The sequence below is a fragment of the Strigops habroptila genome, chromosome 1 (genome assembly GCF_004027225.2).
Source record: "Strigops habroptila isolate Jane chromosome 1, bStrHab1.2.pri, whole genome shotgun sequence".
In the NCBI taxonomy this organism is placed as follows: domain Eukaryota; kingdom Metazoa; phylum Chordata; class Aves; order Psittaciformes; family Psittacidae; genus Strigops; species Strigops habroptila.
Window position 1 is genome coordinate 44,493,314 of NC_044277.2, and position 21,136 is coordinate 44,514,449.

Sequence of the window (21,136 nt, forward strand, 5' to 3'; positions counted from 1 at the left end):
TAGTTGCACCAATTGAACTATACTTCTGGCAACGGGAGAAATAATGAGGCTTGGCTTCTTATGCCTTTGTAAATCATGCACCTGAAAAATAAGGTGTGATCTCCCGTTGAATCTAAGCAATAATAACGTCTCTGCCTCTGACATTTGCGTTTAGGAAGGAGTGATCTCAAGTCTTCTCTCAGCATAAGCTTTCTCCTGTACTTACTTCAGTAATTTGTAAAAACTTCCTGCTGCTGTCAGTCCTGTCTAATACTCAGATATTGGCTAATGATTTCCAAACTCTACTGTTGAAATCATGCTCTATTATAGCCTTCTGAAGCCTTGACTTCCAAAGAAGTAAGGGCTTTTTTGTGATGTTTACAAGTCCTGTCCTAAGGACTGTCCCTTGACTGAGTGTTAAAACCCAACCCTACTGCAGCACTCTCTAAAGAAGGTATTAAAAATTACTCATGTTTAATTGTCATTGATCATCACTGTAGTCTTTCTTTCATGTCACTTCCTTACTCAGGTTACAAATCCTCTAATAGGGGAACCTTCAAAATGAAGCTATTTTGCACGATTTTGATTTCCTGCATACAATCACAACACTCAGAACGGTTTGGGTTGGAAGGGACCTTCAAAATAACGTAATTCCAACCCCCCTGCCACGGGCAGGGACACCTCCCACTTAGCCCAGGTTGCTCAAAGCCCCATCCAACCTGGCGTTGAACACCTCCAGAGATGGGGCAGCCACAGCTTCTCTGGGCAACCTGTGCCAGCGCCTCACCGCCCTCACACTGAAGTATTTATTCCTAGTATTTAATTTAAATCTACCCTCTGTCAAGCCTAAAGCCATTCCCCTTCTCCTGTCACTCCATGCCCTTGTAAAACGCCCCTCTCCAGATTTCCTGTAGGCACCCTTTAAGCACTGGAAGGCTGGCATACGGTCTGCGCTCCTCCCAGCTGAGCACTGACATGCCTGCTACAGGAACCCCAAACAACTCTTTACTTTTGCCGGCCCCGGCCGCCCAGCCCCAGCGGGCGTTTGCTGGGCAGCGCAGCGGCCGGGAGCGGAGGCCAAACGCCAGCCCTCGGCCTGCAGCAAACGCACTCCCCGGCGCCAGCGGGGCTGCCCGCATCAACGCCGCGAAGGCCGTTGGCGGCGCCTCCCCGCGCCCAACCCCTCGGAACGCACCAACAGCCCCCGGGGGGTGGGGAGGATGGGAAGGCGAGCACACAGCCCCACCCCCACCCGGCCACCGTCGCCTCCCCCTTCTCGGCCGCTCCTGCCCGTGCGCGCCCCGGCGCGGCCCCGCCCCTTCGGCCAATCACATGAGTGAGCGCGCGGGCCGCCGGGAGCGGGTGCTACCCGAGGGGTTCGGCTGAGGCGCAACATGGCGGCGCTGGCCGGCTGTTGAGCGGTCGGTGGTCAGGGCAGGCGGCGGTGCCGCGGAGAGGCAGCGGCGGGCGGGCGGGGCGGGGCGGGGCGGGGGAGGGGGAGCCGGCGGGGCCGGGCGGAGAAGAGCAGAGGAAGGTGGCGGGGCCGCTTCGGCGCCCCGGGTGGTGGCGGCGGCGGCGGCGATGGCCCAGTGCGTGCAGTCGGTGCAGGAGTTCATCCAGGACTCGTTCGTGCCCTTGGTGGCCGCGCTGTGCAGCGAGGAGGCGGAGAGGCTCACTCGCAAGAACAGCCTGAGCTTCGCCGAGCTGGTGAAGCCCTTCTGCCGCCTCACCTCGGAAGGTCGGTGCTGGGAGCGGAGCGGGGCTTGTTTACACGGGGCGGGGAAGGCGGAGCTGTGCCGCTCCTTTCCGCCCGGCAGCCGCCCGAGGGGCGAGGGGTCCCGGCCGGCCCGCTGGCGCGGCCCTGCGGCACGGCGAGCCTGAGCCTAGCGGAGGCGGGAGGCGAGACCCCGTCCCCGGGCCACTCGGTCGGGTGTTCGCCGGAGCTGTGACCGGCCTTGCGGAGGCACGCGTTTGCTGGGGTTGCCCCCGGTAGCTGTTAAGTCCGTTTAGTTTTATTTGATGTGTACTTCTCCGTGGAACCTTGAAAGTTAGGCTTCTCCTGGAGATCACAAGGCTGAAGAGAAAGGTGTCTGTACGTCCAGCTCTTCTAAACGGATGTTTTCTTGCTTTAAAATGACTTTACTGTTATCTGGCTAACACTTGTACCTGACTCTTGCTGTAGATCTTGGATTTCATATTTGTGGTAAGGCTGTTAGTGAAGTACCCAGTCATCAAAAGTATGGTCTTTCAGAAACATTAATTGTAATTGCAGTTACATGTCTGTGCTTTCTCTCACTTGTACTTTTATTGTATATACTTCTTTTGTTGATGTTTCTATGAGTAAGAACTGTGCAAAGAGAAGGTAGGAATTGAGGTGGTTATGTGGCACAGGTGAAATGACTATGTAAAGCAGCAGCAAAACTGAAAGTTGACCACTTGAGAGAAGCAGTAGGATTCTTTTACTGTGATGCTTTACCTTATTATCTGGATATATATATATTTTTTTTTTTAATATAAGATATGTTTTTCAAGTCACTGCTCATGAGAATAGTATGCAGGACAGCAGTTGGAATAGAACTACTTGTCAGAATGGCGGTGGGGTGACACTTGTCAGACTTGGTTTCTGACAGACACCTAGCTCAGACTTGAGTCTCTTCATGTCATGTGTTGAGGAAACTGCAAGAAAAATGAAGCTCGTAGTGTCACTTGAGTGAGATCTTTGCATTGCCATTTAAAAAAATGGCATCAACTTAAAAGCTACTATGTGTTAAAAATCTGCCTTAATTCTCTGGCAAGTCTTATTAATTTATTAACCATATCTTGTTTAGAAATGTTTTTGTTTAGCAACACTCACAAGCTATGTGAGAATGCAGCAGAGATAAAAAAACTAGGCGCAGAAGCTCACATCCTTGGAGTTCTGAAGTTACTTAAATCAATCTTTAAGTTCTTTGGTGAACAGGTTTCAAAATTTATCTAGCAAACAAAACCAGACAGACTATTCAAAATGCCGCATTTACTTTGAAGAACACTTTATTCTGTTGTCACCTTGTTCTGACTATTTTTGTTCCGACTATTGTAGCAGTTAAGGAACTTGTGAACCTGAATCATCCCCAGTGTTCCTCATGTAAATGCAGACCTCAGTAGTATGCTTATAAACCAAAGCAGTTTTCATCCTCTTTTAATAGAGGAGTTAGTTGCGGCTAAAGATTAGACATAGGAATTTGAGCTTACTACTTGAGAGACTGATAGGACTCAATTTCTGCGTTACTCTAAAAACTCATGGGGGAAAGCTTCACACTTTGATTTTCATAATTTCATAGTAATTTTTCCTGTTTCTGTAATTGGTCTTTTGCAAGCTCTGTCACACAGTAGTGTAAGTGAACATCATCATGAACTGCATCTAAGTCCCCAGGATACAGTTTCAATTTCCTAATTTTGCAGCTGTGGCTATTGTAACGAATCTTCGAGAAGGAACCTCCTTGCTGTTCTGTGAAGGCTGCCTGACTTCAGCAGTCTGAACCATCCTGGTCAAAACCTGACTTGAGCGTTAGAGAACCAAGAAGCTGAAGCTGGTTCAGTGGGGTTTTTCACTGCTCTACTCTGTGTATTCTGATTCAGCAGGCTGCAAGCCTGACTGCAGTTCTTCACTCCAAGTGTGACTTCCTCTTCTAGCTTCATGGAAAAAACGTAACTGTGCACTATATGTAACTTCTTGTGGTGAAAGCCAGAATATGTGAGTGCAGGGAAAACAGTCCTAGGCATTTGCTTTGGGCTGAAGAGTAGTTCAGTGCAATGAAATTTCTCATGAGCTTGTGTAATGGTAAGCAGTTTCTCTAGCTCCAGAATTTGTGGAGCTCTATGGCAAGGAAGCATATTTGTTGGAGTCTCCACAAACACTGTTGCATAGTGACACTGTTAACTGTATCTTCTGCACAAGATCTGGAAATATAGGGTGAATTCTTAAATGTCTCTACCTTAATAAGTTTGACTAGACTTAGAGGTAAAATTTTTCTGTGGTGCTTTTCATATCTGGTTAAGAGGAGGTGAGGCATGATTAATGATCTGATCATGGTACAGCAGAATGTGTGTACATGCACATGTCTCCACAACTGTGTGTTTCAGTGCTTATGATTGTTTTGATGGTTTCACTTGAAAGCGCAACTTTTTCTTAAGGGAACATGAAATGCTGTCCTTTTTTATTAATACTCCTGTCTTTACTCGGTAGCTATTTAGCTGAACTCGTAATGTAAGATTGGGTTGATTTAGTATTTCATCTCTCTAGAAATAAGCTGTCCCTTGTACTTGTGCAGAACTTTATAAAGTCCACGTGTTACTTCCTGAACTCTTCTATAATTTGAAGAGCTCAGTCACTGGTTTGTGACTGCATTTTTAGTCCTGTTACGATATAGATATTTCTCTGAAGCTTAGGATTTACATAGCTTATGAGCCCGCTGAAGGCTGCGTGTTCATCAGTAGTCTCACTTACAGAAGCAATGCAGTAATGAAATGAATATCCTGTTTATGTGTGAAACAGTTTTGATACACAGAAACTAAACTTTCTACTGTGCATGTGTTGATCGTCCTTCACACATTAGCAGAGATGTGAAGGCCCAGACTGCTGCTTGATTCTTCAGGTAGTGTTAAACCACATGCTTCTTGTGGTTGCTCAGGCCAAGGAGAGCAGATTATATTGAATTTCAAGTCAAACCCCATAAATATACATGATGTAGATGGGGGTGGGGTGGCCTCTGCACGTTAATAATCAGTATTAACCTACTCAACAACTTTTGCCTATCGGCAACTTGTTAATGTTGGTGTAACCAAAAATACCCTTACAATATAGCAAATTCTGAAGGTAGGAAATACTGGATAAGTGCTCTGTACTGTAATTTTTAGCTTCTTCACTTTCATAAGTAAGTTACTTTTTGTTATTGAAGGAGGAAAAAAAATTGAGAGAACAACTTTACTGTCGTGCTGAGGCTTGACTTTAGAGGAAGACAAAATCATCCCCAAAATTCAATCCTTCTTTAATAAAGGAAACCAAAAGTATATTGTGGATTTTATACCTTAACATTTATTTTCGAAATGGCAGTTTTTCTTAAGTATTGCATTTGTTAGTAACAATTGATGCTTAATTTAACAAATGTATATATTGTAAAGGTAGGTTTTCTTTAAAATAACATCCGGGTTTTAAGAAACTTTAAAAAAGCTATATGAACTAATCCTGAGTGTTTTTCACTTCTGATGGGAAAGATATTTTTCTAATGTATGTTACTACTCCCGCTTTTGGCAAAATACTTTCTGAACACTTGATGGAAATGTAAAACAGTTGAAATTTTGTATTAGGGTTCCAGGTGAAAGCTTTGTGGGGTTCCAGGTATGTCCTTTATGTCCTTAGCATTGCACATATGCCAGAAATATCATCTGCATCCTGTATGGAAATGTTTGCTCTTCATTATTATGACTATTATGTTTTTAAGAGACACCAAGGATGAGTTTTACTGTTAGAGCTGCACTGGTGAAGGCAAATTGGCTTCTTAGTTTTTTGTCTTTCCCACTTCCTCTACATTTGATCTTTTCAGTAATCGTGTGATAGTAGGGTTGATAATGTACCTATATGATGGGATGGAAAAACAATTCCCCCCCCTTCAGCTTTCTGATAGAAAGGTTGAACTGGATGAATTAAGTTTAGCCAGCACAGTTGCCCTTGACTGCGTTGGTATAGCCTTATGATGAACCATTTCAATCTGAAACTTATAGCTGAAAACCCCCCCACAGGTTTTCAGGTCATTTTGGGCAGGATCAGTTCTCTAGACTGCTTCACTATGTTTTTCCATGGGCTTCAGTGCTGGCTAAAGTTGACAGTGAATGTGTGAGTGAGGAGGGCAGAACTACACCAGTCGAGACTTGAACTGCGATGGGCATCTGCTTTAATAGCTAAGATGGGTTGTAAAAACATCTACTGTTATCTGGCTGGCTTGCATAGTAGTTACTTCTGGTAAGGCTTGTGTAAAAGGTGTGGAGTGCTCTCCAGGCTACTCAGGTCAAAACCTGCGCAGTGTAAATTTTGTGGTTAGTTGCAAGGTAAGGAGAAGAACAAGAATTTTCCTTTGTGCTGCCTTTTATATGCTAAAGTGGGATATGTGAAAATAAAATGCAAAAGAGTCAAGGGCTGTACTGTGGGGCATGTGATATCGCCAGGTGACTTAGGTAGCTGTACTCAATGTGTCCTGCCCGCATTTGCAGTCTGTCTGGCTTGGTGGTACTTGTGGTTTGAAATAAGGAAAATGATAATTTTTTGCTCTCTACAACTATTTGGAAAGAGAATGGAGAAAGGTGGCTGGTCTCCTTCCCCCCCCCCCCCCCCCCAGTAACAAGCGATAGGACAAGAGGTAACAGCCTCAATCTGTGCCATGGGAGATTTAGATTGAATATTAGGAAACATTTCTTCACCAAAAAGGTGATCAGACATTGGAACAGGCTTCCCAGTGAAGTGGTGGAATCACTGTCCCTAGAAGTGTTCAAATAACGTGTAGATGAGGCCCTCAGTGATACAGTTTAGTGGTGGACTTGGCATGCCTGGGGTGAACGTTGGACTTGATGGTCTTAAAGGTTTTTTCCAACCTAGCTCATTCTATGACATGAAAAGTCAGAGCAGGCCTAAAGTTGTAACATCTGCTGAAAATGTTATGCATGCTTTTTTTAAAACATGTCTTTGAGGGAGCAAGTTTCACAAAGATTCTACAAAGGAAGCTCTGCATTTACAAGTCATGTGAAGCTACAAGTATTGCTTATGGTAAAATGTAACTTTGTTGTAAGATACAAAAGAGAGTTCACTAAGATTTGATTGGGCTGTGAAGATCTCAGAGCTAGACCTTAAGTAGAAATTGTGAAAAAAACCTCTTAGTTTTCTTCTGATTAATAGTATTTTTCTCTTCAGGAGGCTGAGACTTTGTTTACAAAAAACAACAGAACAAACAAAACGAAAGTGGAGACTTAGGGAACAAAAGCAATCGCATATCATTAAAGAAAAAAGTAAACTTTGCCAGTGATATTTTTTTTAAAACAAACACAAAATAAAGGCACCCTACTTATAGCTGTCTCAGTTACGTGGAATTTCAGCTTTGCCTTTCAGTTAAATACCGTTGTTCATTAATCATCTTGCCAGATTTGCTGCTGCTTTGTCCTTTAGGCTTGGTATTGACCCCTTTGCATGGGCTTGGGACTCTGATGATATTTTCTGTCTGATGGCTTTCTTCAGGAAGTTGGTCTTAATGGGAGAAAAGTGTTTTGTTTTGGGTTGCCCTTTTTTTTTTTTTTTCCAAGTAGCACAAAGCCAAAACAGTGTAAATTACTGTGTGCTAATCACACAAGGTTGGTATCACACTTTTAAAGGCTCAATTTAATAATGAATGTTTCCTTTTTTGAGTATTATCTTGATTGGTAACAGTCCACTTCTTCTAAAAAAGCAGCATCTTCACAGCAACAGCTTAGGTGCTTGCCAGCTATTTGTAGTTCTGCTATAAACAGTAGGTCCATGGACGCTTTCACTGCATTGTTGGGATTGTTTTTGAGGCTACATGTAGTAACCCAGTATTCATCAGGTAAAACTCTCCTGACTAATTCTGAAATAGGTATTTAATACTTGTAAGGCTTTTTCTGATTTTTAAACAAGTATTTAGAAGTGAGTCAGGAATGCTGGTGTTACCAACCTTGACTTTGATTAACTTTAACCAAAAGTTTGTCACTCAGGAAATGTAACTTCAATTACATTCTTTTAAGTTAAAATAGTTGTGTGATGCTGTTTGGAAAAGAGGGGCATTCTAAAACCATTTCTTGAACAAAAAAATCCAAACAAACATAATCACACAGTATTAAAAATGAAGGTTATGTTCATTTTTGGATGAATTAATCCTATGCTATCTCTGTCAAGTTTCTTGAACGCTATTGGGTACTGAGGTTTTCTTGGAAGCTGGTGACTCCTGGGAAGATGAGATGTTATGTGAAATCCATGTGTGGTAACTATAGGCTTTCTGTGTGAGTACGTTCCACAAGGAAGCGGGCGCAGCAGTCTAGGGCATGTGCTTTTGAGTACTTTGTTGTTTTGATTGGTTATTCTTACAAGCTGTTTTCATCAGTCTGCCTAGATGAGCCTGATGTTGAACATGAGTAATTTTTTTGTTCTTGCCTTCTCCCCCCTCTATTTTTAATATTCAAGTATTATGGATTGTGATCTAAAATTAATGATAGAAGGGCTTAGTGAAGAAAATAACCTTCAAAGAGGAAAACCTGTTGGAGAAATAGTAATGTATGGTAACTGTTATATTCTTCAACAAATACTATTCTTTTTTTCTTTCTTTTTAGTTCACATGAGAGATCCTAATAATCAGCTTCACATAATTAAAAATTTGAAAATTGCTGTCAACAACATTATTACTCACCCACCTCAGCCTGGTGCCATTCGGAAGCTTTTGAATGATGTCGTGTCTGTCAGTCAGCCTGCTGAAGGACTGGTAGCTAATGTGATCACAGCTGGAGATTATGATCTCAACATTAGTGGTATGTAATAGTACTGTATTTTTTATAACTTAATCTGGAATTTACTGTCGTGCATATAACCTTGATTTCAACTTCTTGGCATATATTAAAATTGCTCTGAGAGCTGATCAGTTTTGAATCATTGTTTTTAGTAAAACTTCAGAGTTATCAAATAGTTTTGGTTTTATATCATGCTAAAAGAGTGGTTAAACTTAATTCTTAATTTAATGTGTCATAATGTTGTAATTTTCTGAACTTGTGTTAAGTCATATTACTTTAATGTAGAAAATACTTGTACTTTGATTGTGTTAATAGCTCATCAGATGAGAAGTTTTCTTGTTACAAAACCAATATACTGACTTGTTACACTTGGCTGAATAAATATCAGAACTTATTTATAATGTTGGTACCCATGTACAGCTTTATGTTGAAATTAGTCTTGCTGGCTTCTTTTGTTTTTGTTTTTACTTACTGCTTAATGCATAGAGTTCATAAAGGTGTCATAAAAAGTGTAAGTAAAAAAGGTTTTGAGGAAAGGTGTGTGATTCCTTGTCTTGTTTTTTTGCCATGAAACTCAGTGCTTCGTATTTCATTGTCAAAATGGCTAGAATATACGAGACATGTTGCTTTTGTATTCCCAAAGGATGAGACATTGTGAATAATACTAAATGAGACCTGATCTTGAGAGCTGAGAAGATTAAACTCCTCCCAATTAAGACCCTAATCCATTAAAGCCTTTGAGTACATACTTAATTCAAAGCATGTATGCATTGCCCTATTTAAACATGAGTAATTTATTGTACTTGAAGTTCAGTATGCAGTGAGGAATTTGGCTCTGCTATAGCAAAAGACTGATGAAACGTCATGAGGATTAGTAACTGATGATCTTGTGGTATGTTGGTATTTATTTTATGTTGATGATGAAAAATTGCATAGTTCTACATATTTGATACCTAATTTATAAGACGCATCCTTAACTTGATGTGAAATATTGATAATAAAGGAAAAGACTTGAGCCTGGAAATTCTAATTTTTGAGGGCTGTTTGAAAGTGCACCCTTTTCCAGTTTCCATGCCCTCGTTTATCTGTGAAACTGGTGAATTGCAATTTTTTTTGTGAAATTTTTTTGAGGGAAAGTCTGCTTCAATTCTACAGATTGGAAGACCCTAAGAAAGCAGAATGATTTCAGTGAAGAGACTTTTCCATAATATTTCTAACAATCTCAATTTAAAAGTGAGCTATTGGAAGAAGAGAAGAAAAAGAATGGCTATATCAAGCTGTGCTTTGTAGTTGTAGAAGCAAATAACTTCTTTTGTTTTCCTTATTTGCTGCTGGAGCCTCAGATGTACAAATTATCGTACTTGACTATCTTTTGTCTCTCAGTGATTAGGTTTTTATTTCCATACAGACTGGCTATATGCTTATTTGACAAAAGGAGAGATGTGTAAGATCATGGAGAATGACAAAATCGTGTAACAACTTTCTAGTTTTATGGTACCTGTTTTAGGGCTTTAGCACAAAACACTGGTACAGTGTTATTGATGATGAAACTTAGATCCCATTACATTGTAGGAGGACATGAGGAAGTCCCTAGCTTTTTGGGTAGAGTTTTTTTTTTCTGCTTGGAAAACTATGAGTGTTTACTAAGAAACTTATTTTTTTCAACTTTGTTAGAGCATTTTATTGAAAACCAATGGAAGCATTCATTCCTGGCAACAAAGCATAATCTTTTGGCATAGAAATGTGCAATACTCTAATCTGTTTTTTAATTTGCTCTTTTTCTTTTGGTGAATTAGTTTTCTAGGATAGCAATATTAAAACATAATTCCTTAATCTTTAGCAGTGATCAAGTGCAGTCTAATTTGAAGGTTTTGAAGGAGGACACAGTCTTTAGGAAGCTCATATCCGAGTGTTTCTGGCACTGGGATCATGATCCTGCTCTCTTTTAGAAAAGTTTTGGAACTACTGTAGTGAATTGGTTTAATTGTTAATAATCCTTCTTTGTTATGCTTGTTTAATGCTCTCACAGTTCTGTGGTCTTGTACTGAGAGACCTGGTTGGTTGCTGAAAGGTTGCTTATGTTCAGCTGTGCCTGCTTTTCCCATGTGCTGGTGCATGTGAAGAGTGAGGAGAAGTGATCCCACTAAAGACTTACATTTTTTTTTCTCTTATTTCAGATAAGTTTTCAGCTGGATCGCTTCCCTGGCTATGTTTGTTCAGGGCTGCATGATGCTAATGCTGGCATGCAGCAATGCAGGAGTATGATGGAGATAAGGGATAATGTTGGGACAACCACTTTTGGCAGCTAACATCTTCAGTTATTTTAACTGTGGTACTACAGGCTGAGAAATCTTAGAAATTAGTGTTTTATTTATAGTATCTTCCAACTAGAGAGATAAAATAGTATCTAAATATAAACTTAGTTATTTACTACTTTATAGATTTCCATTTTTATTCAAGCCCAGAGTTTGGGCTAAACCAGGAATTAATATTGAATTCTATTAAAGTATACTGTCAAATGTTGAGGAGCCTGAAATGTTCATGATTAAGGTTAGCTGGAATGAAATATCTTCAGTCCCTGATAGGCCTGCATGGTATAGATTTTCTACTTCATGCTACCAGAGCATAAAAGCCAACAGTGTGTTTTTAGTGTAATAATATCATGTTTTTTCTATCAGATCGCTCAGTTAAAGCTAGTGTTCCTTGGTACAATAATTGGAAAGAGACACTGATGGAACTGAACACATCCACGTTTTATTCAGGTATTTTTTGTGGTTGGTGCCAACTTGCCAAATTGCCCTTTATTCCTTTTCCATGTGCCCCATCCACCTTTCCTTACCATCTGCTACAACTGTTTAGCACTTTTCTTGGCCTAGATGTGTGTTCCTCCATTTTTTTCCCCCCTAAATGAAAAATTGTTGGTGATGGTTGTTTAATTTTTCTTTTAGTCACATTTCTACTCCTGTTAATCTAAATCATTTGGTCTTTCCATACGATTGGTAAGTCCAGAGTGGTGGTGGAAAATGACCTGATGCTGTAAAAGCACTGTCTTGTTTGATCCTATGGAACTGTATTCTGTCACTGTTATGTATTTCAAATGTAAATACTTTCTGCTTCTCTATAGAACTTCCCTCTCAGGGTATAGTAGCGCTTTTCAAATTGGAGTTTAAGTGCTGACTGCACTTAGAGCACCTATGCCTGTGTTACATTGACATTCTTTCTGGAGAATGACTCTTCCAAACAAACAAACAAAAGATTTCTCTAATACATTTCCACTTAGTTCGTAAGACTTATTGCTGCCAAAATGCATTGATTTTTTTTGATCTCTCTTCTTAGAGTGAAGCTCTATGTTCTGGTCTATAAGCCAGATTTTGATGATTTTCAGTTTTAGGTATTAAAAAAGTTTATGCCTTTGGTTAGTAATAACTATCCTTTCAATATCTGTTCAGATGCTGCTAAATGCCTTCCTTTTTGAATGTGCTAGAGTACTGTTATCTGTGAAATTCATCTTGGTCAGTCAGGTAGCTGAAAAGTATAAAACTTCATGAAGCAGACTTCTCATTCTTAAGCTGATATGTATGAATATTACTTAGCAGTTATTTTTCTTAGCAATTTCTGAACACATTAACGGGTTTCCTATACTTCAGTTCTGCTTGTTTAGTATACTGGAAATATACTATTGGAAAAAGGCAAAACATAAGGTCTGTGTTCCTAAATGACACAGTGTTGCTATGCACTGCAGTAATGTGTTATGAAATATGAAAATTTTAAAAATAGTTTTGAATATAGTGCATGTTTGTTATTTTAAGTATCTACTATAAATGATTACAGACCTATAAATGCTTTTGAGTGAATACTGTTACGTATGTTGTAGTTGTGTAAGGGAATTCAGTCGCCTTTGTGTCTATCCACTTTCAGGGTTCTTAATAGGTTGAATGAGTAAGGGGAGGGGAGTAACCCCATCCCACAAAACAAAGTAGTACCCTGTTTGTAGCTGTGTTAGATTTTTTTTTTTTTTTTTAAAGTTTTTTTGCTGTGATTCATTGGTAAAACAAAGAGAAAGCTGAAAACAGAGCTTGAAATTAAAATGTGGTTGAAATTTCTGCCTTAAGTAGTTTATCATTGTTTGGTTTGAACCTGAGTTACTACAAGGCTTGGTTATACTTGTGAAAAATATACATGTGAGTCACTTTCTCAGGGTTTGTTTTTAATAATGAGCTGTTTTCCTCAATTTAAATAGTTGTCATGTTTACATGTAGGAGTTAGTAAAGCCAAGAGCTTTTTATACCCTAGGTGACTGCTCACAGCAGTTGCAAGAGAGGCTATAATCAAAAGCTAGAAGTTTGCCTTCTATTGCTCTCTTTTTAATGTGAGATGTGCTGACTGCCAGGCTGAGTTCAGTTATGAAGTGCGACTATATCTGACTTCTGTGTGGATGAAGCTGATATAAGATGGCTTGAAAACGTAGGATTAAACAAAATGCATTAGCTTAATGCAGTAGAAGATAATGCCAGTGTAAAAATGAAACTCAATTTACTGAAGTCAGCTAAGAAATTGAGGTGGTAGTTTGGGGGGGGGGGGGCGATGGAGGGAACTTAAAAAGCATTAGAAATTCTTATGTGAATTAAATCAAGGAATGTGTTTTCTTGGGGCCATATAAAGAAAATACCTTCAGGATTTCTTAATGCATGTTTTTCTGTTTAAAAAAAAAAAAAAAAGGTTTTTTTCTAGTTTGCAGGTGAGTTTACATGGGATTCCAGTTAACTTCAGTGTGAAATGAGGTTATTAGAAGTGGACCGATTTTGCTCTGGGTTGTTTTTTTTTTCACTTGAGGGAAGGAGTTGCAGAATTGAGATGGCATAAAACGGCTTGAAAGAAAAAATAATACTTCATTACTTGAATGAAAGTTGGAATGGAAAGAAACAGACAAGATTTATAAGTTCCTATTTCTTTGGATGTCCCAGGCATGCTTGGTTCCCCTTGATTTGTTACTCTTAGGAAGACAAAATCCATATTCCAAAAAGGCATTTGAACACGGCAGGTTGACATTATAAGACATTGCATGGTACAGCTTAGATGGGAGCTTTTAGCTTTTTTGATCTCTGCCAGCTGATAGCTGAACTGTTTATTTTAGTGGGGCAGAGGAAAGGGACTACTGTCAAGTCACAACACTTGCAAAAAGCTTTAGACAGACTGGCAGGCTAGGGTTTTAGTAGTCCTTAATTCCTCTACATACTCTGAAATTAAGATTGCTTTTCAGTCAATTTTTACATCCCTCGTGAGGTAAATTCAGTGACTTTTCAAAGAAATTTTAGGTTTTCTTTTTCTTTCCCAAGTGGTTGTGTTTAAAGAGGTGGTAAAGATTAGTTACTCTAACAAGGACTGAATACATATGAGCCTATATTGAGGAAGTTGGTACTTAAGATACAATTCAGTTTCACAGGATTTGATTTAAGTGTTACTGTTTCTCCCACTTGTGTGTATTTTAGGCGCTTTCTCCTTAGACTGTTTCCCCTTCTTTCCCTGCCATGCAAACCTTGTCAGAGTTTGCAAGCTTCACTTTTAGGTGTAGTCTTTCATACTTCCTTTTCATAAAAGAGTAAATAGAAGTGTTGCCAATATTCTAATTTGTCCTATCTTATTGTGTATTCCAGCTACTACTCTTGGTTTGAGAATTACAGAGAGTGTTTTCTTCAGTCCATGCCTGCATCAGATCATGAATTCTTAACCACTATGTTGCAATGTATCCTTTGGGTGTTAGAGCTCTCTAGTGAAGGCTGTAACAGCTGGCTGCAGAAGGGAGGCTTTGAAATTTTGCAAGAACTCTTTTTGGCCAATAAGATTTGAAATTATCTTCCCCCCTCCCCCCCCCCCCCCCACCCAATATCTGTGTGGACCTAATTTAATAAAAGGGAGTCCAGGGGTCTTTTTTGGTTAATTTTTTTTTTTTTTAAGGCAAACACCTTTTTTTTCTTTTTTTTTGTCTTAAACTGAACTACTAAACCTAATACCTGTAAACTAAACTTTCCCTCATCCTAAAGTGCTTTCTGCTATAGATATTAAAGGTATCTGTTGGACTTTGCCTTATGTACAACAGAGGCTTTTGTGTTCGGGAATGCACCTGCTGCTTTTTATAGCTTTTTCTAGCAGATGGAGAGGGGAGGTTGGGGAGGGTGTTTTTGGAAAATCGGTGAACTTTGAGCTATTTTGGATGAGAACGAGCCTGGAAAGATGCCCAAATGCTTTAATTTCCGCTCCCTACACCTCCTCCCCCCCATGAAAACTTGGGCCCAATTTTCTTTTCTACAGAGAAAATAAAAATATGTACTGTTTCGTGATGTTTAGCTTTATAATAATTATAACACTGCAGGTTTCATAATGCCTGCCCTATTCTTAACCCTTTACTGTACTTTATCATTTCAGTATGGTGGAACAGGTGTATTAGTAGCCATTACAGAGAACCGTTTGTGCAGAATTAACTTGGCAAAATACTGATTCTGGCCTTTGACATCTGATTTTTTGTAACATTTAAGGTACAACTTGCTTTTTGGGTTCTCTGAGCTCTTTGATTTGGAGAGTATATGTATCAGAGCAGGATGTTCCTCATTAATAATTGTGTAGTTGCATTGAGGTAAAAATCTGAACACTTGTTTATTTACTCAGATGATGTTATTGTGTTTATAAATAACAGCTGTTATTGTTGCTCAAGTGATACCTTAAAGTCCCAACTCTCTTTGGAAGCTGAAAACTAAAGTATGCTGGAGGTGAATTTCAGTTACGTGTTTCACATGTGAACAGTTGGTCTGTATCTAAAATCTTAGATGGACTATTAGCTATTATGTATTGGCTTAAGCTTGAATTCCGTGCAAACTTCTGTTTCATCTCATGTTCAGATGTCAGTTAAATGACAGTTTAATGTGTTTGTTTTATTGTGACTAAGGCCAAATTCTAATTACACATACTCTTGTCGAAGTGTGTTTTACAGGCTTAAACATTGTACTAATCTATTTAATTTTATGCACTTCCAATTTTATTATATGATCAGAAGTTCTTCCTGGGTTCTTTTGGTGTATGTCCTTAACGATGAATTTAGGTATGCTTGTAGTTTCTTCTAGTGAACCAGAGCCAGTGGAGCAATTTCTGAAGCTGTCTCAAGAACAACATCGAATTCAACATAGTAGTGAATACTTATATCCCAAGTGGTTTATACCAAACACGCTCAAATACTATGTGTTATTGCATGATGTAAGCACAGGAGAAGAGCAAAGGTGAGTTTTCTGCCTTCACTGAACTTACAGATGAAAGTTTTCGCTGAAATGTTTGTGTTTATAAATTCTGTTGAGATTAGGCGTACGGTAGGATCCAGTAACTGGTACGCTGACTATTATGAAGGCAGATGTTATTATTTTTGGATCTATTGTTTGTGTTCATATAAAATGAAAAGGATCAGTCCTAGCTTCTTGAGGCAGATGCTTTCTTTGCTAGCTCACTGAACTAGTTCTCAAAGATTCTCAATTACACTTTCGCATGAAGGACTGCTTTAAAATAGGATAGTTTTTCCTTTTAATCCCTGTGGATAATAGTCTAAAATAGCTTGTTGCAGTATGTAGTTAGAATGGAATTGTTTTGATATCAAGGCAGGGTAAATGTTTTATTTTTTCAGGGCTGTATCCATTTATGAAGTGATAAAGCAGAACTGATTCTCAAAAGATTTTCAGTTTCACTCTTTCATAAAGGAGTGCTTTAAAAATAGGAGAGTTTTCCTTTTAATCCCTGTGGATGATAGTCTAAAATAGCTTGTTGCAGTACATACTTAGAATTGTTTGGTATCAAGGCAGGATAAATATTGTGTGGGTTTTTTTGTTTTGATTTTTTTTTTTAAGGGCTGATTCCATTTATGAAGAAATGAAGCAGAGGTATGGAACTCAGGGTTGCTATTTGCTGAAAATAAATTCTCGGGTGTCTAATAGAGGAACAGATGAACAGATACCAGATCCTTGGAGTCAGTACCTTCAGAAAAACACTATCCAGAACCAGGTATTACAGTATTCTAAAAACAATTTGTAAGATGCCTATGAAAGCCTTAGTTGCCTTAAACTTTGCCATAGTATTATGCATGTGTTTCTACAGAATGGGCTAATAGGCAGTCAAGATCCTTCTAACATAGCTGTTAATTTTTCTGAGGGCATAAGATGAATCCTCTCTAAGAACTATCTTCCATGCTACTTAAATTGACAGTAAGGAGTGCTGAACTGAAATAGCCTGAAATAGCCTGAGTCTGCCTGAAATAGACTGACAGGAGCCCTGAAATAAAAGACTTGTATTTTATGCACTGACAAGAGCGAGTAACTTCAGAAGTGTACTATTCATAGTAACTTTCTATCTTCTTTTTGATTAATTTTCTTCATTCTTAAATCTCTCCCTTCTTCCCCCAAATCTTCTGTACTTCACTAAACAGTGAAGTTTGTGGGTGTGGTGTTTTATGGGGGTATATGTGTGTTCTAGTAACCTGTTGCAGTCCAGTCTGTTCTGTCATCTGCTAAGATGGCAAGTGTGTCTATGTGTTAGCTCAAACTCTTGAGCTTAGCTTGCCATAAATGTCTGTCTTTTTGGCTTCAGGACCAAAAATATTCCTTCTTGAATTTGCTTTTGACTGACCTGCAGTTTTAACTGCCGCTGATTAAAAGGTTTGTTTGTGGAATTATAGTTCTTTACCAAATCTAGCTGACACTGGGAAGTCAAAACATCTCATGTTTTGTAAGCTAAGGTGACCACTAAGTAATGTTCAACTATAAACTATTTTTCTTCTTTCTGTCCTGTGTCAACTGTCCAACATTGGTGATTTTTTTTTTTTTGTATGAGGTTGTTCAGGAATTGTTTTAGAGAGCATATTTTCACTTCTGTAGGCATGGCTTTGTAAAAGCTGCTTGCTTTAGTTGATAGTGAAGCTATTTGAGCAAGCCAGAAGATATTTGCTTCATTTTGTAAAGATGAAAGTTATATTCACAGTAGGAGTGCTTTTTAAAGCCTTACAAACCACTTACGAACAAACCTGCTTTTATAATAATTCAGTCAACTGTTCTGAAAGTTAACAGCTACTGTTGATCAACTCTTGTGTGTGCTCTAGTATTCTTAAAATTCTGACTTTTTTTCTTTTCCCCCTGGCAGGATTGCTATGAAGACTGTCCTTATACTGTCATTTCAAACAAGAGTAGTGATCACTTGATATCAGATGGCTTAGACAGTGAAATTAAAGGTATTTCTATAGTTTCTGTCAAAACATTGGTGTGATAGCATTTACACAGTTCTCTCGTCTTGGACAGTAATCAAGTGATTTTTTTAGGAACTTCGAAGTAAATTTTCTAAGTGCTCAAAGATAATGTAAACTGGTGTTCAAAGAAATGCTGTGGTGCTGATCTACTGGATTGGTGGTAATTGGTAGATATATTTTTAATGAGATGGCTATTAGTGTATTGGGCTCATCTTTTGTACAATGAAGCATATTGTCTACAAACTCTGACAACAAAAAGTAACACAACTTTAAATGTTTAATTTTCATCATAATCGAAGTTCTGGTTAGTGTGAATGATGAGAAGTATTATCAAATAGGGAAGAAGTGGAGGTATCCCACACTGTCTGGCCTGATTCAGCCCAGATCCTTCATACCTGACTTGAAAGACATGGTGAGACCTAGTGTATGTAGGAAACTCTGCAGTTGCCTAAAAAAGCATCTTTCAAGGGCCTTACAGCTTGGATGTAGTCTGCAAGCTGCTGTTTGAACTTTACATACTCAGCTTTAAATTTCATGAGTAAAATCCATTCAAGGATTTCTTTCATGGCTCAGCTTTGCTCCGTGCTAGCTAGGGCCATATAAAGCAAGCTGATTTTCTTACAGAAACAGCTACAACAGTTACAACTACAGCTAGGTGAACAAGAGGAATAATAAATAAGAGAACTATTTAAGTCTTAAACTGAGACACAGTTTCACTGTAGTTTGGATAGCTAGATGCAGTAGTAGTCAGCAGCCCTTCTCACTGAACTAATTGGACTTTGGTGGAGTTTGTTTTACATCGCGATTGCTTGGAAGGGCATGGAAAATGAGGTGTGTGCTTTTTTTTTTTTTTGTTTAAATCTTAGAATATAAACAGAAAAAGAGTGAATGGATCCAATGGAGCCATTGTAATTGCTGCATTTCCAATTTTTGTGAATATTTGACCTGAAGTTTAATGTTTACATAGTTTCCCTTCAATGTTGTTGATACTAGTCATATTTGGGGATTCTTTGCACTGTAGTTGAGAACCAAAACTATACGTATTTAGTCATGGTTTCTTGAGATTTACTGAGCTTTCTGAAGAATTTCAGGGGTGATGCAATACTGGGGTAGTGTTCTGGTGCTGTCTGCTCGCCATTGATCTACATTGCAGAATAACTGGTGAATAGCTTTGCTTATCAGAGTTCTGAGTAAGAACTACTTTGAAGTAGGGAAATGAAAACGACATTTAAAACAAAAAATGTTTAGATAACTGTATACTTACAGGTTTTGTTTCAATCTTTCAACAGATGGCCTGCCAAATAACTTTAAGACTCACCCGCTTCAACTGGATCATCCCAGTGGCAGTTTGGATAGCACTGATTACACAAAGGCTACCACATCATTGCAAGACTCAAAGAAATCAAATTCTGGAACGCCGCATGGTGCTTGTTTAACACTCACAGATCACGATCGAATTAGGCAATTCATACAGGAATTCACATTTAGGGGACTTTTGCCACATATAGAGAAGACAATTCGGCAACTTAATGATCAGGTCAGTTTACTCTTAAAAACACTTTGTGCCATAATAAGGAAAAACAGTTGGGGTATAAATCCAGTTATCCAAAAATCTGTTCTGAAATTAGTACTCACTTCTGCATCTAATGCTTCTATTGAAAACTGTAGGTAAACTTAAGAGAAATAACGCAAGTTATCATTTTTGGTCAATTTGTCTTTTAAAAAAAAAAAACAAAAAACAAAAAAACAACTAAAAGCAATTTGTGTCAACAGAGCTTCAGTGCAAGGTGGCTTCTTGGTGAAAGCCTGTCCAAACTGTTATCAGGGATATTTGTCCTTGTTTCTAAAAATGTTAATATTTTTTGCTTCTGGATGGTTCTAGTCCAGGAAACAAAATGTACTTTTTGTGTTTCAACATTAGAATGCACAACTAAAGTTGTATATTTCAGTTGCTACTTCTTGACAGGGGAGAAATGCATGGACACCCTAAATCATGCAATTCTGTTCTGATCTCAGCAGTTTTTGCAACTGAATGTTCTGTTATCAAGCTACAATTTTTTGGAAGTATGACAGTATCATGCCCATGTTAAGTCAAGGACATGCATTAGCGTTATTTCCATCACAGTAAGGTCCTAAGTGTTTCACTTCTTTATGGTCTTAAACAGTGGAAAGATGGATTTGCTTACTTTATTACAATCAAACTATTGCATTGAGCATTAGACTTGGACGCAAATACCAGTCTGTTACCTAAACTCTGTATTTTCATTTAATTCTCCATTCAGGTTATAACTTTAAGTGTGAGGAGTTTTGATACATCATATGCTGTAAGGAACACCTCCCTGAACTGACTTTTAGGAGTTAGTGTTTGCTGACCATTACACTTGGAAAATTTTATGAAGAAACTTAAAAGTGAATATAAAGTGTTGCAAACAGGCTTACCATTAGGACTTAGGTTTTTGCATTAGCTTAACTTATATTAGTACATTTCTTGCAATATAGTGCTCTAATTTAGTATTCCTTTGCAGTTAATATCCAGGAAAGGCTTGAGTCGATCACTGTTTTCTGCTACTAAAAAATGGTTTAGCGGCAGCAAGGTTCCAGAGAAAAGTATAAATGAACTGAAGAATACTTCTGGTTTGCTGTAAGTAATTTCAGTCCTTACCTTTAGATCTAAACTGAAAATGTACCTATTTTTTGGGGGGAGGGAGGGCCTGTGGTTTTTTTTGATGGTGTACTGCAAAATGAACTAAATCAGCAATATTGTAAAAGACTTTAACTGGAAAGAATCATGAAAAGTACTATGCCCAAACGTGTACAAGAAAGAATTAGCAGAACTTAAAGGGGGTTAAAAGGAACTGTTTACAGAGCTATCTTCCTCCTATATTTATAGTGAAGCTTTCTAAGTTATGAAGAACGTACTTTTTAAAGAGTAATAGTAACAAAAAAGTTATGGTCTGTTGTAAGGGATTTTTTTTCTTTTTTAAATTAGTACAAGCTTTTCCTTTTCTTATTTAATCTAAACCTTATGTAAAGGTGTGTATATTTTGGTTTGTGGGGTTTTGTTTGTTTGTTTAGGTAACTATGTAATTTAATGTAGTTAATTATTAAGTATATTGCTTTTGCAGGAGCATTTCAGAGCTAAATTAAGGGGAATTTCATACTTTTTGTACTTGTAGTTTACAATAAAACCAGGTTTTAAATTTCACCAGAATATTCATTCTGTATGCTTTGTAATTTCCCTCTATGAATGAGGATGTATAATCATGTAAAGCACTCTTCAATTGTCTTAACCACAAAAGTCTAAATAATTCCTGGATATTGTTAATGTCCCTGACACTTACATACAGC

General features: G+C 38.5%; 1 protein-coding gene across 1 annotated transcript in view; it reads left to right on the plus strand.

The window, feature by feature from the left end:
- The first annotated feature begins 1,485 nt into the window (after positions 1 to 1,485).
- TRAPPC8 (trafficking protein particle complex 8) overlaps positions 1,486 to 21,136 on the plus strand; it is a 52,716-nt gene continuing 33,065 nt past the window's right edge. The window contains 10 exon segments of the mRNA XM_030478851.1: positions 1,486 to 1,717; positions 8,344 to 8,538; positions 11,196 to 11,279; positions 14,172 to 14,177; positions 14,180 to 14,260; positions 15,611 to 15,785; positions 16,401 to 16,554; positions 17,686 to 17,773; positions 19,078 to 19,325; positions 20,314 to 20,429. Of these exon segments, the coding sequence (XP_030334711.1) occupies positions 1,561 to 1,717; positions 8,344 to 8,538; positions 11,196 to 11,279; positions 14,172 to 14,177; positions 14,180 to 14,260; positions 15,611 to 15,785; positions 16,401 to 16,554; positions 17,686 to 17,773; positions 19,078 to 19,325; positions 20,314 to 20,429 (1,304 nt within the window). The 5' untranslated portion in view covers positions 1,486 to 1,560.